At 43.3% G+C, this 12,954-nt stretch overlaps 1 protein-coding gene across 6 annotated transcripts in view; it reads left to right on the top strand.

Moving 5' to 3' along the window:
• LOC110484836 (glypican-5-like) overlaps window positions 1-12,954 on the top strand; it is a 348,921-nt gene that overhangs the window by 69,652 nt on the left and 266,315 nt on the right. For all 6 annotated transcript variants that reach the window (XM_085586961.1, XM_085586963.1, XM_085586962.1 and 3 more), the window contains exon 3: window positions 12,260-12,954. In XM_085586961.1, coding sequence (XP_085443087.1) covers window positions 12,260-12,954 — 695 coding nt within the window. The remainder of the gene's footprint in view (window positions 1-12,259) is intronic.

Consider the following 12,954-nt stretch of genomic DNA (forward strand, 5'->3'; position numbering starts at 1 on the left):
TCTGTGATATTACACACTCCTAATCAAGCTACACATCTATAATTCCAGTGCTATCACTCAATTTTGGAAGCCTTTTCCATGGCCTCAGGTCAAATGTAGTATTCTCTTGTGGGTCTGTGCCTTCCAGCACAGTGTTTAAAATTCTCAGCATCCAGGATTCCAACAGTTTTTTACTAAAAGAATGAGAAAGCCTGTGAAGGTGGTGGAGTCCCCATTCTTGGATGTGCTTAACAAAGCCTGGATGTGGCTCTGGGTGCCAGGGTTGAGGTGAGGTGTTAGGGCAGGGTTGGACTCAGTGATATGAAAGGCATCCTCCAGCCTGGTGGTTCTGTGAGAGCCCTGCTGCTGTTCCTGGGCAGCTGAAGGACGTGCCCACACACACTCAGCACTCGGCCAGCTGGCACGGCTGGGCTGGAGAGGCTGCCTCATTGCTGCTCTCCACACAGAGAGCTTTAAAGTTGTTGATAAATACAGATTTAATCTCGATTTTTAAAACTTTTTTTTAGTCTTATTTATGACCCTACTCTTTAACTGAACTTGGACATTATTTCTTGTATTTCTATGTTAGTACCTAAACAAAAACATGAAAAATCAGCCAGGTCCTCCCATATTTCATCTTTGTTAAACTAACCCTGTCTCTTGTAGCTATTTTTTGCTTAGATTTTTAGAAATATATCTTAATGGACCACCTAAATAATTCAGCTGGAAATAATGAAATAGTTCATGACCTTGTGAAACATACATATTAGTTTTCCTACTGCCAGTTGAACTCCTTAATCAGAGGGTCGAGAAAATTCTCTCTAGAGACCCCTGTCTTGTTGCTTTTCTGTTAATGAAAAGATTCCCAGAAGAATGAAGTCTTCTGCATCTTCCTCCTTACTCCTGATTAACTCATGAGATGGATTTTTGGTTCTTTCTTCTTAACTACTGCAAGTCTTAACACTATTTTGTACTTTTCTTTCTTGATAGTATTTAATAGATCTGATATATACAAACAAATACCTCACTTTCTTCGTATGCCAGAGTTACTGACGATTCTGAAGTGTGTTTCTGCAGGAAACATGAACCTGCGGTGCAGCAGTGTTCAGAGACAAGTTTTAGAGTGACCTGGGCACCCTGGTCACTTCTGGATTCTAAAGATATGTTTTGTATTTTATACTTCACAGGTAAGTCCCAGCATTTGGTGCCTCAGGGATCATTGGTGCCACTGTGCAAGCCAAACAGCTGATACCTTTTGGTGCTACCTAAAAACAGAGGCCAGACAAAATTAAGGTAATAAAAAGCAGTTATATTTATTGAAGAGCCTTCAGGTACATTTAGGGCAGATGAAGCCCCCCAGGGGCTGCACCCAAAAATGGACCACGGCTCACAGGTTTTCACACTTTTATAAATTTGGGCTATTTGCATATTGAGGGTTCATCTTCCAATTCCAGCTTCAGGTAATGAAGTAATTTACCCCAAGTTTGCTCCCCCAACTCACTTTTGTTTCCATCTCTCTGGCCTGAGGCAGTGAGGTGTCCTTGACTGCCAGGCCTGGAGAGGAATTGCTGTGTCTGCCCAAAATGGGAAAGCAGCAGCTCACACTGTGTGTGGAGTTTAGAGTTATACACTAAAGAGCTGCAGGATTATAGATACATGAAAAATAGGAAAGCTAAAAGCTGAGGCATCCCAACAGAGAGCAGTCTGTGTGCAGAGCCTTGGCAGGCCTGGCTGGCCCCTGGCCAAGCCCCGCTGTGTCCTGGGCAGTGTCTGAGCTCCAAGAGACCACCAGCGTGGAATGCCCTCTCTTTCTCCAGCCATGGCATCTGCTCTCCCTGGTATTAGTACCTGGCACGGGGCACAGTTGGCACAGCTTTTACCTTCTCTGTGGTTTTCAGTTGCAGGAAGGCTGCAGAAGCAATTTTTGGCCTTTTTTTTGCCCAGTATTTATTTGAATAACCCCTCTTCTCAGGCAATGTAAGCCAGTAATATCAACCAGCAGTATCTCCACACAGCCACATTTTACTTGTACATGAACTGTGTCCGCAGTTGCATTTTGGATTTTCTGGCCACAGTCCACTTGCTTGCTCCTGGATATTTGTCTGTGTGTGTGCCTTACACACATTGTCATTTAAATGTTATCCTTGCCCTTACCTAGGCACAGGTTCCAGTCAAGAGGATTTTTTGCTCCATAAAGGCCCAGGGCATTTGGAGTGCCACGATCAAGGATGTGCTGCCTCAGGCCCTCCAGCCAGCCCGTACAGCAGTCAAAAATGTGCAGAGATTCTCTCACAAGTTTGGCTTAGTTCTGGAAACGACACTGTTGACACTAAATAGTTCATTCCAAACTACTCTGAGAGCAGTAGTTTAGGAAGTCCAAGGAGAAGTGTTACCTTTTTGTTCTGTTCAGCAGCCTGTAGGAAGAGATTACCTGGAAGCCATACTAGAGATTGCAATATAGGCATTATTTTCACTTATCAACTACCCCTGTGCTGTCATGTGTACTGCAGTGATTCTCAGCTCTGATAAACTGCTTAACATGTGGAAAAATAAAGGTTATGGAGCCCCAGGAAGAATGAGGTAAGGGTTTTGCACCATTGTCCCAGCAGGAATGGCATTTTTGGGTGGCAGTGTGTGTGGTGTCACTCCTCAGCTCACCCCAGAATCAGACATGGCCTGATGGTGCCTGGAGCTCCACCCTTCACTGGGTGCTTGGGTAACAACCCCACCAGCTTTGAGAAATGTGCAGTTATAGCTGAATAAACCACTGTGTGTTTCAAACAGGAACAAAGAATGTGCAACCCTTTGGTGCTGGAGGTTCTGCTCACCCAAAGGAACCACTGGTGTCTACACCAGTGTGTCCAAACTGAGGGCAGTCCATTTTTTACAGCCAGTATTCATCCTGTCTAGGGCCATGCAAGTCTTGGATTGTTAAGCCAACATACTTTTTAGGGCTGTGTTTTTATAATAGTGCTAAAATGTGAAAAAAATCCAATCCCACTCCGCCTCACAGCAAGATGCTTACTTGCAAAGACACCAGGGGTTTGCCTTCTTCCCCTGAAGTAGTGAGCCATGGTTCATTTCTAGGAAAATACTGTTCAAGCTGTTTCTTTTTACCAGAAAACTTTATTTTATAAGGAAAAATGTTACCTTCTCAGCTGATGGTGCATCTTTGCAACAGTACACAGGGGTTTAGCCCAGAAAAATAAACTGCATGCTTTTTTCGTGTGGCAAAATCATAGATCGTTAGACTAATTAGATCAGTCCTAATTTAAGCAATGTAGACTGCTCCTGTGGGCCTGCCTTGAAGGAATCACTGATGGTTCTAGAGTTGTCTTTCAGAGCTGTTTTGCAAGTGCTTTGTGCTGGAACCCATCCTGGGAATTTTGTGCTACTTGCTGTAGCTGTGGCTTCCTGTCATCACTGTCCTTGTAAGTGACTGATGAAATAAATCAGAGAACTCTGGCTGTTGAACCTCCAAATAACTTCAGATGGTTACAGTTGTGTGACCAGCTGGCTGCCTACAGATACACAACTGCTTGTGGGGTTCCCCTCAAAGATGGTGAGAAATGTTTTTTATAAATCACTTGTCCTTGGAAAGCCAGCAAAGGGCACAGATGATGTTGTTGAAGCCCAGCTATAGCTGTTTCTTCAGTTATCTTGCTGCAAATCCTGTTAAAACTGTGAATTGCTATTTTTAAGTAACAGCTGACAGGTTTGAACTTGGCAGATAAGAAGTTTATGAATCATCCTAAGGAGTTCTGTTTTGATGAGAGGGGAATAAGAGTGATTGCCACAGCTCTGTGCCACATCCAGCCATTCTCCTCAGGGCTTTCCCTGCTCTTCTGGATCATCTTACCATGGTGCTGCTGTGTGTCCATCAGCCTGCTACTGCTCAAACACTCCCAGAGAACTCCTTGCTTTATTTATCTGTCAGTGGAAGCCCAGCAGTGTCATAAAAGGTTAATTCCACATCTGGTCTCCAGCTTTCTGCCAGCCAACTGACTTGCTTTTACTTGAGTCTGCTCACTTGAAAAAAAAAATGTCATTTTACCCTATAATGACAGTGTATAAAATAATGTACAACTGTACTGAAATCGAGTATACAGAAATAATAAATAGCTAAATTTAATTACCAGCTCATTCATTGTATTCACAAAAAAAGTTTGAAGGTGAAATATGTAGTGAACAGTCAATGTCAAGCAAGCAAACTGTAACTGATTCTGTGAAGTGTAACAACTTAATTATTTTCTAGAAAACTCTTCAATGTAGTGTTTTCTTTAAAAAGGGCAGTTTTGCTCTGGGGCAGCAGCGTGTAGAGCTGTCTCTAGTCTGTTTTTGGCCAGTAGTTTTGCAGTTAGCTGTAACTTGTTAAGCATTGCTGGTTTGTAAATGATGAAGAAATTATGAAGCCAAGCCCGTTAAGTCTGAAGAATATGTGCACTCTGGTTTCCACTTCCAGCAGTTTGGAGACATTCCCCAGCACAGTCTACAGAAACCATTATTTGTGATTTCATGGCAAACTGACCAGAGCAGAACAAATGATTGTGTTTATTACTGGCCCATTTTGTTGTTATTAAGGCATCTCCTGGGCTGTGCATCCACTGCCTGTTTTCCCTTTGCCTCTGAAGCAGTTTTAAACCTGGTGTTATTTCTGTTATTGATAGAACCAAATACCAGAATAACCCAAAGTTAGTGTACATCGATGGCACCAAAATGAGCTGAATTTTCACCCCCCTTCTCCCTGTATAAGAATGGTTAAACTTACAAAAAATGAGAAGAAGAAATAGTAAAAGAAGGAAGTGTCCTGTAGGACTGTGTTATGGAGCAAAGGGTGTGGGTTTGCTGGCTGAGGCAGCAGTCTGAGGGGGTGGTTATTTCCTATAGAATTGCAAAGACTGGCAGAATAGACTTGTGCACATAAAAGAAGCAAGACTAATCTTCAGCCCAAGACAGAAATTTTCAGATGGTCCTTCAATGGTGTGTTTCCTGTTACTGCTCTTGGAAGTCAGTCTTCCAGCAGAACATGTGGAAATGGGTTTTCCTGAGTGTCATGGCTTTGCCCACATTCCCAAATTCCAGCAGGGGTCAGCTGGACACTCACATTGCATGAGGCTTTCTTGTGGCAAACAAACCACTGTGCCAGCTCCCAGCACTGGAGGAAAGGCCAGGAAGGAAAGTTTTCTTCTGCTCCCAAAGTCTCACTTCTAGAACTTTTTAAAGCCCTTACAACTTTTCATAAGTTTTTTAAAGTTAAAAACAGTATTGAATTACACGTGGAATCAAGCAGAGCTTAAAGGAGGTAATAGTAACCTGTCAATAATTCTGCTCATTGATTTCTGATTAATGAGCAGTGTCTGTAGCTGTTGGTGTGAACAGAGAAGGAGGCATAGGCTTCTTTCCAGCTTGGGCAGAAGTTTTATCAACAGCCACAGAACAGGGTATTTATCAGATGTTGTCAGTGTAGACAAGCTCATGGGGAGGCTGTTAAATAAAGACCTCATCCCTATGCACAGTAATGGAAAGCTGCTTTTTTCCCATCTGGTCTATATTGTGAAGGACTAATGAACTCTAAAGACTGTCAAGGTGAGTAAATTCAAACTCTTTTTTCCTCCCTCTTGCCACAGCTGACTTTGCTTGCTTACTTCTGAAACTGTTTTGGCCCTGCCTTGTTACAAGCAGCTACAGGAGGTCAGTAGGAAGCAAGAGATGCTTCTGCTTGGCCCAGGTTCTGAGCACTTCAGGGTTTTCTCTGGCCCAGGATGGCTTTGGAGCAAGGTTGCTGTGTTTCCTCCAAATGCTGGTGATGTGGCAGCCAGGATGTGGTAGACATCATTCTCTCATTTGACATGTTTACTAACATGTGTTTATTAACATGTTATTTCTTATCAGCTTCATCAAGAGCAATTGTGTTTATGTATAGGAAGACTGCAGTTCTAAAGCCAGTAAGGCACATGGGAAAGTAGGGTATCAATAAAGAGCTTTGGCCCTGTGTTCTGCAGGGGGATAAATAAGGAAGATAAGTAGGAAACTTCAAATGCTTGGAAATTTTGCTCCTAGCAAAATGTCACAGAATTGAAATTAAGCTGAAAGTTACACAAAGTTGTTTACAAAAGCAGTTGAGTGAATGAATGAATGAATTTTGAGTTCTCTCTTTGCAAACATGATACAATTTCCTTTGTACTTATATCCTTTTTTAAAATAATCTGAGAAAAAGCCAAACCCAACCCTTTGTTCACCTTGTTTAATAACAGGTTTTAAGCAATTATCTTAAATATGTTTAGAAATCACTTTACACCCAAAAAGCAGAGTGATGAATGTTATTATTTGTGTGCCATGCAGATGTATGTCTGGGTGTGATTTTTCTGCTTTGTACATTGTTATCCCTATAGCACATTGCAAACAGTTTGTACTTAAATTCTACTGCTGCAAAATATGAATATGCTGTTCTTTATTTTGGCAAGTTGTAAAGATGCAGTGGACATGAAAGCATGAAAAGGAAGCCATTGTTCAACCAAGTGTAGCTTTCATTCATTCTGGAGCTCTGTAATAAATGCAAGATGTTGGAAGGAAAGGAGTGAAATATTAGTGTGGTCCTGAGAGACCAAACAAATAATGGAGCTACTTAAATTTGTCATTCTTCTTTCTTGATTACAGTCAAAATCTAAAATGTACACAGATGTTGTTTCTGTATAGATAGTTTTGGGGTTTGAACATTGTTATATATTTTTGTGATGTTTAAATATAACTGTTTAATTTTTAATTTTTTTAAGGTGTTTGTGGAATTTTTAAATGGAAGTCCAGCAGGCAGTGAGTTACTGCAGAGTGTAGGGAATCACTGATTCCTTGGAGAGCTGCTGCTTTAGCAGAATGGTCTTACCTGGTCATTTCTGTGGGCAAGGTGCCAGCTTGGAGTGGCACACACAAGTCTGGTGGCAGTGGCAGGAACTTCCCTTTCACACAGGAATGTCATGGTTTGCAGTGAGTGTTAGGAGTATTAGTCTGGTTTTTGAAGACAAAGGGGCTCAGGCATTAATATCTTAGCCTCAGCTACTCTGGGACAGAAATAATCCTCTGTGAGCAGAGATATCTGGTGTGTAGGTTGCCTTTGTTTTGCTGAAGTTTCCATGCTAATATTCCTGTGTTGGATCTCTGAAAAGAAAAGAATGTAGGTTTGGGCTGAATCGTAATCCAGCAAGTTGGAAGTTGCTTAACCTTGCCTAATGCTCTCCATGTGAGCCCCACAGCTGCTTACAGAATAAGGATCTAAATAGTTTGTGAAGGTCTTGCAGGAGTGAGGAAGGCAAATGAACCTGCTCTGAGCATGGCTATCATATGTCAGTCCAGATTTTCTTGGAAAGCTCCTATCTGTGTGTGTTCCCTGAGACCACATCTGCTGCCTTCCATGCATTGTAAGAAACCCAGGGCTCATGAGATGAAGGCAGCTCTCAATGCAGGCTCTGACACCAGCTCTGTGCACTTCATTGAGTCTTTCCTTGAGCTCACATCTTTCCTTGAGCTTGTGTTGCTGTTTGTCTCAGAGCCTGGCAAAATAAACACACCCAGAAGGATTTTTGTTGCAGAAAGTGTGGCAAATAGATGTGTGGTACTTCTGTATCTTTGGTTCTTGGCTGGAGGATAAGGCTGCAGTAGAAGAGGTGGTGGCCTGGACACAAACTTGGAGAGCTGTTGCACTCGATTAGACTAAAACAGAGGTGACAGCAGTTAAAAAACTCAAGCAGCTATTCCTGCTGAAAGGAGGTCACGCAAGTTGGTGAATGCGGTGTTTATGTGACATGAGAAACTTAATATCTACCTGGTTTTCCCCAAAGAGACCCCCAGGTGGTGGGAAAATAGAGGAGATATTTGGAGAATGCCGGTGCAGCGGCCCTGAGCAGATTGACACATTCCTCCTACATTAATTTCTCCCTGTAGCACTGTTCTTTAGCAGAAACACTTCCATTCTTGCAGCATTTTGTGACGTGCAGTGGATTTAAAGCAGGATTAAATCCCACCGAAGGAGTCGGTGGTGTTTCAGTGCAAAAGGTGCTGTGAGATAAGGCAGGAACCTTTGTGATTTTCCTTGCAGGAGGAATTTAATGTGTAGCTGCTGGCTGAGGAGAGGGGAAGTGTCCTCTGTGTGAGGGTGGATGTGTTTCTGTCAGAAGGGAGCTCTTGCTCCAAACCAAGCTGTGCCATGCTCGGGATGAACAAGCACTAATGCTGTACATGCAAAGCAATGTTTGTCCATCTGTGTGTGAATAAAGGGTTTGAAGAAACTGAAAAAAGTTTAGCTAGCTTTAGTTAGGGGGGATAGAAACAATTAAGAGTATAGCAAGAAGAGTAGAAATAATAAGGGATAGTTAATTATCAGTAGATAAAATAGTTAAAGCTAGGGAAATATATCACCTGCCTGTCTTTACTCTTTAAAGAAAAGAAGCAGGTTGTGATGAAGATTTAATTGTGAAAAAGAAGGCTTGCACCTGGGCCCTGAAGCTTGAGCTATAGCCAAGGGGTACAAAGTCTGCCAACAAGGCAAAAGTAAAGGGTCACTTTGACCTCAGCAGCCCCCTGACCCATTTCAGAGCCCCCTGACCCATTTCAGGACCCACTGTCCCATTTCAGAGCCCCCTGACCCATTTCAGAGCCCACTGTCCCATTTCAGAGCCCACTGTCCCATTTCAGGACCCACTGTCCCATTTCAGAGCCCCCTGACCCATTTCAGGACCCACTGTCCCATTTCAGAGCCCACTGTCCCATTTCAGGACCCACTGTCCCATTTCAGAACCCACCACCCCAGTTCAATCAGGAGACTGCGTGGGTCTAAAAGGAACTTCAGAGTTATTTGAATACATTTTAATATGTAGAAGGGGTAGGTGGGGTTAGGTAATGAATATGTATTAGTTATTTTGGGAATGATATGGGTATGTAAGATTTTTTTGATAAATAGAGAGCAGGAGCCTGTGATTTTTTGCACCTGCCTTTGAGAAATAATTCCCCTTGTGCCGGGCACTGTCAACAAACACACCACTTTGTGATTTTACCTAGCTGGGGAGTTCAGTTCCACACTTCATGTGTGTGTGTCAGCCTGAGCATAACCCAGTGTGAGTGTATGTGAGGCTGGGGCAGGCTGGGCTGCTTTAGCTGGGTGTCCTGGCAGGGTGCTGCTGTCACTGCAGCAGCAAACGCAGCGTGGATCTTGGCAGAGCTGGGCTGGGCCCACAGCCCATTCCAGAACCCCAGCAGGACAGATGGGAAGTTCCAGAGGTGAGCTGTGTTTGATCACTGTGCTGGAATGTCCAGGCACAAGGGTTTGGTGAGCACATGGTTTGAACAAAATTCTCCCCATGGAAGGTGATGCTGCCTGACTTTCATTAAGAAGCCACCAGTGTGGGCGTTCAAAATTCAAAACTAATTGTTTCACTTTTCCTGTAGTCTTAAATCAAAAAAAGATTTCTCAGCAGCATAGGAACAAACCTTGCTATCCACCTTCCTATTTGTTTTCATACAAGTGGAAGACAAAAAACTTCCAAATCTGATATTTTCAGCAAATGTTGGATTATTTCAGTTAAGACTTATTTCTGTTCAGAGTTGATATATTTACAATATATTCCATGCTGCTGGTAGGGTTATGTTGAAGCCAAAGGCACTGAAAAATGATCAAATAATTCTCCCAGTGTATCTTTAGGCTTAGAATTCAGCTTTTGATGAGCTCATAACAATTTGAAGTTTGCTGCATTTGACAGCATAGATAAGAAGCTGGTCTTGCAGATAGTGGTAAACCTTCCTTGGAGTTTAGAAACTTTGTACAAAGTACCACACAAAGTGCACTAAAAAGCACATAATCACCTCAGCAGCTCCTGCCCTGTACAGCCACAACTCAAGCTGTCCATTGTTGCCACATCATTTGACTGCATGAAGCCCCTTTAAATAATTTCTGATTTAAAGGTCTAAGAACAGTAATTGGATTGTCTCAAACATTTCTTAATGCCTTAAAAATAGAAAAGCACCTGCATATTTCCTTCTGAAAGGTAAATGCCCTCAGGCACGAGTCACATTTTGTGTCTGACCAATGGTTATAAGGAAGCCCATGATGCCTTACAGGGGTTTGCAGCACTTCTGTTATCCCAAGCATTATTTTTGTGCCATGTTTTTGGTGCGAGGGCTCTTCATGCAGGAGGAATGAAGCTATTTGCCATCACAATTTTTCCCTGACGCCATGAAAAATAAATGTCATAATTACATATCATGATTTCACACTTGTCTCAGAATAATGCAGAATTTTATTTAATAGAATGCAGAATTTCACAGTTAAGAGGTTTGAAAGTAAAATGCTACATGGTTTCTAGCCTGTAACTTAGTATCCCAGGAATCTGCTGAAATCTTTTATTGAGATGCACGCTGCCAGTGGATGTTTTGCTCATATGTTTCACTGGGGCTTTTATTTTCTTGGGAAAATAACAAGACTAGCATATTGATAAATGAATTTAATTTAATTTTCAGGTAAGGAGAGTGATGTCTGCAGTTCTGCCTTTATGGATATGGAAGATAAGGGAAGAGTGTAAGATTGTAAGAGTGTAAGATTGGTGGCACTTCAGACAACAGTCCCTGCTCCCATAGTTTAATGATAAACTGAGTATCTGTAAGGGACCATGCATAGGGAGGAAACTTAAAAACCTTTTTTTATGTTTTGTAATGCTTCTATTGAGTTTTTACTATGATAAAAAGAATGTTTTGGTTTCCTTTAGAAATGAACACATTGAGGTGATCTGGCAAACAAAAACCCCTTTTAACACTGTGAGTAGCACACAACAAACCACAGTTTAGATTGTGTCAAGATTTCTATCCTGGATCCAATTTTCAGAATTGTTGTCAGCTCTGCTTCAGTCTGAAACTTGGCAAGGTGTTTCTCTGCCAAGAATGTGCTGTCATCTTTTTCAACTCGAGTGTATCTGGTTTCTTAATTTCTAGGATTTTATAAGCACTTCCAAGCTATTAGTTGCTGTAATAGCAGTGTGAGTGCTGAAGTGATTTTTCTGCAGCAAAATGCTGCTGCTGAATGTCCGGTGAGCTGTGCTGTATAATGTGTGGAGTTAAAGCACACTTTGTGCTAAAAGGATTGAATGCTTATGGCAGCAGAGTCAGCTGCCCGGGGAGCTGTCCCAGGGCAGCACAGTGCGGGCTTTGCTGCAAACCCTGCCCCTGTGTGCTGATCTGGAGCTGTGTGTTGTGTTTGCTCTGTGTGGGGCTGTCCTGCAGAGCACAGGGATGTTCCATGAATGGAGAGGGGGATTAGACCAAAACCCCATTATCTGGGCAGGCTCGGGAGGTATGGAGTGACAGATCTCTGCCTCGACTGGAGCTGCTTGCCACCCAGGGGAGTGCAAGGATGATTTATGTCAGAGGCTTTTTGTTGGAGAGCTTCCAAAGAAAGCTGTGGGAAAGGTGTGGATTACTGTCTTCTGTGTCATTAAAAATAATCTGGAAAACTGATCCCTTCCTTGCCCTGTCCATGAATTCTAGCACCCCAGTCAGTGGTTTGGGTGTATAATACTTACCATGTGCCATTTGAAATGTCTTAAATGTGGACCTCCCTAAATACTATTTTTTTAGGTCTCTCAGAAATGTTGTAATTAGAGGAGATAGTTTTTTCCTGATTTGTTTATTTCACTTTGGTTTTGGGTCATAGTGGACATGATGTCAAGTCCTCCCCAACCGCTGGCTGGTGTCCATAAATGGGCAGTGTTAATGGGGAGAGAATTTATTCACACAGCATTATTCTTTTCCTTCATCTTGGGGTTGTACTTTGCAAGAAGTGCCTCTCAGCCACCCCCTCAAGCACTGTGAAACAAAACCTTCAGCTTCTGTGTATATTCAGTTGCCTCACAATTGAGCTGAGGGGTGCTTTGGAAGTGTATCTGTCTGAGCTGCTCAAATGCAGTGTGGCTTCTGAAAACCACCTTACACAGCCCTGTGCTGTGCTCCAGCCCTGGCTTGGAATCTGTGCAAGTCCTTGGTGGATCATGGTCTGGCTAGCGAGAACAGACTCATCTTTTTGTTTAAGAGAAACAATTACGTGTTGCCTTCATTATGCACGGGCAATACTTGGGGATCCCTTTAATCACATTACTGCTGAAAGCTGTATTACCTGTTACTGCACTGATACTGCAGATTTCATGTAACTATTGATGTCCCGTTCAGACAGTGTTAGTCCTGCGACCAAGATTTCAGGTGCCTGCCATTAACCTCTAGTTCTTTCTCTCCCCTACCCCTTTTTTAGAGGCCTTTGAGTCTTTGCTTCGCTTTGCTGAAAACCGCACAAGTTCCCTGTTTGAGACAGCTTACAGACCTATGGCAAAAGAAGCAGCAGAGCCTGTTAAGGAGCTTTTTACAGACATCTCTCTCTACATTCTGGGCGCAGAGACCACAGTGGAAAGTGCAGTTCTGCGGTTCTTTGACAGTCTCTTTCCTCTGGTGTACAGCCGGCTAATAAACCCAGGAATTACTGATCTGTCAGAGGACTACACAGAGTGTCTGCGGCTTACAAGGCAAGACATAAATCCTTTTGGACACTATTCTAAAAACATGGTTACAGAGCTGTCCAAATCTCTGTGGGCCAGCAGGATGCTGAGCCAGGCCCTGAGCCTGGGCATTGAGGTGATAAACAGCACGGAGCACGCCGCGCTGAGCAAGGAGTGCGGCAGGGCGCTGGTGAAGATGCAGTACTGCCCGCACTGCCAGGGCCTGACGCTCATCAGGCCCTGCGTGGGATACTGCCTCAACGTCATGAGGGGCTGCCTGGCCAGCGTGGCCGAGCTGGATGCACACTGGAGGGAGTTCATCTCCACGCTGGAATATCTGACGAACGAAATGGCTGCCTCGCACGAGCTGGAAATGGCCCTGGCGGGGATCTGGAGCTCCATCAACGAGGCCATCCTGCACGCCCAGCTGAACGGACCGCAGCTCTCTGCCACA

Source organism: Lonchura striata, chromosome 9 (assembly GCF_050655825.1).
Source record: "Lonchura striata isolate lonStrDom1 chromosome 9, ASM5065582v1, whole genome shotgun sequence".
Taxonomy (NCBI): Eukaryota; Metazoa; Chordata; class Aves; order Passeriformes; family Estrildidae; genus Lonchura; species Lonchura striata.